Source organism: Fopius arisanus, unplaced genomic scaffold (genome assembly GCF_000806365.1).
Source record: "Fopius arisanus strain USDA-PBARC FA_bdor unplaced genomic scaffold, ASM80636v1 scaffold00012, whole genome shotgun sequence".
In the NCBI taxonomy this organism is placed as follows: Eukaryota; Metazoa; Arthropoda; class Insecta; order Hymenoptera; family Braconidae; genus Fopius; species Fopius arisanus.
Window position 1 is genome coordinate 200548 of NW_011887751.1, and position 1392 is coordinate 201939.

Here is a 1392-nt window from a genome sequence, read left to right on the forward strand (position 1 = left end):
AAGACTTATCTTTCTTCTTGTAATTAATTATCCACACATTTTCAATTCCCAGAATTAATTGACATTTAATTGATTCGTTCGTTAATTATCTCTACCTAATTATCCTCCCGGAAATAATTAACAGATTAACAATATTCGACACCGCAGGTGATTAACAAATGTACATTAATTAACTTAAATCTTCCCCGAATAATTAATTGATTGTCATTTTGTTTTCTTTCGAATATCTCGAGACCGAATGCACCGACAAAAAATTCGATAGAAACTTTTTCCTGAATTTTCTTCTCCTCTACAAAAAACTCAAATAAAAAATTTCTCTATCTCCCCTGGCTCCCGAGATATCCTCCAAAAACCGAGGAAAAAAATTTTTTTTAATTGTCATTCGCAGACAGTCTTTTGAGTGGAGGGCGTATCATCGAAGACTGGATTCCAGAATCCTGGAGGTGTTTGATACCTCTCATTGAACTTGGATCTGTGCCTGGAGCACTGGTCCATCCTCTTCTGGAGTTCATCCTCAGTCAAGTTCATGTTCTCGTAATAAACCTGACAATCCCTGCAGCTCCAGCCCTTCAACTTCGCCCTCTCGCTCTTCCCCCTGACGACAGGCCCTTTGTACGCGAACTTGTGAGTCTCCTTGGGTTCAGGCACGAAGTCAAAGCTGTTCATCATCTTCTTGGGAGGTGGACTAGTCCATTTGTCCATGGAGACGTCAGTATCCCAGTCCCCATCGAGATCAATCTCAAATGCTTTATCTTTTTCAATTTTCGATGTTCCCTCGCCCCCAGAGAGTTTCCTCTTGGCTAAATTCCCGTCGAGACCCTCTACCTCACCTCTGGGGAAATAAGTCTCATCCAGGTCGGCCCTGGTCTGACCAATATCCTGAATATTTGCACTGTCCGCGAGATCTGACTTAACCCTCATCCTCTCCCTTTTCTCCTTCTCTTTCCCCGTTCCCAGGATTTTTCCCTCCCTCTTCCCATCCTGGGCGACAGCTTCCTTCTCCATCTGACTCAGGGATGGCTCCAGGTCCTCCACCTCAAAATCCGACAGGACAATCTCATCCACTGGTGCCTGTGGCCTCCTGGAGGTGACCTCTGACCTCTCCACCTTCGATTTCAGTCTCAGTCTTCCTTTTCTCTTGGAGACATCGAAATTCGGACTGCTCTCGATGACATCGACATGATCTGGCTTCTGTGTGAACCTCTCGAACATCGTCTCATCGATCTCCAGGTCCCTGGGGTCAAGCACCCTCAGGGAACTGACGTCTGTCTTCTGATTGAGGGGCTGGAGAACGAGTTTCGTCTGCCTCTCGACTTTTCCTGATGAATTTATCCTCGTCTGGGGATTCTTTTTGCTGAGGGAGAGAATCCTCTGGGTCTGGGAACTCCTCGG

At 45.8% G+C, this 1392-nt stretch overlaps 1 protein-coding gene across 1 annotated transcript in view; it reads right to left on the bottom strand.

The window, feature by feature from the left end:
• Positions 1-217: 217 nt before the first annotated feature.
• The window catches only part of LOC105262960 (uncharacterized), a gene marked incomplete in the record, with an annotated part of 9492 nt that continues 8317 nt past the window's right edge, over positions 218-1392 (bottom strand). Inside the window, 1 exon segment of the mRNA XM_011298873.1 lies at positions 218-1392. Coding sequence (XP_011297175.1) covers positions 379-1392 — 1014 coding nt within the window.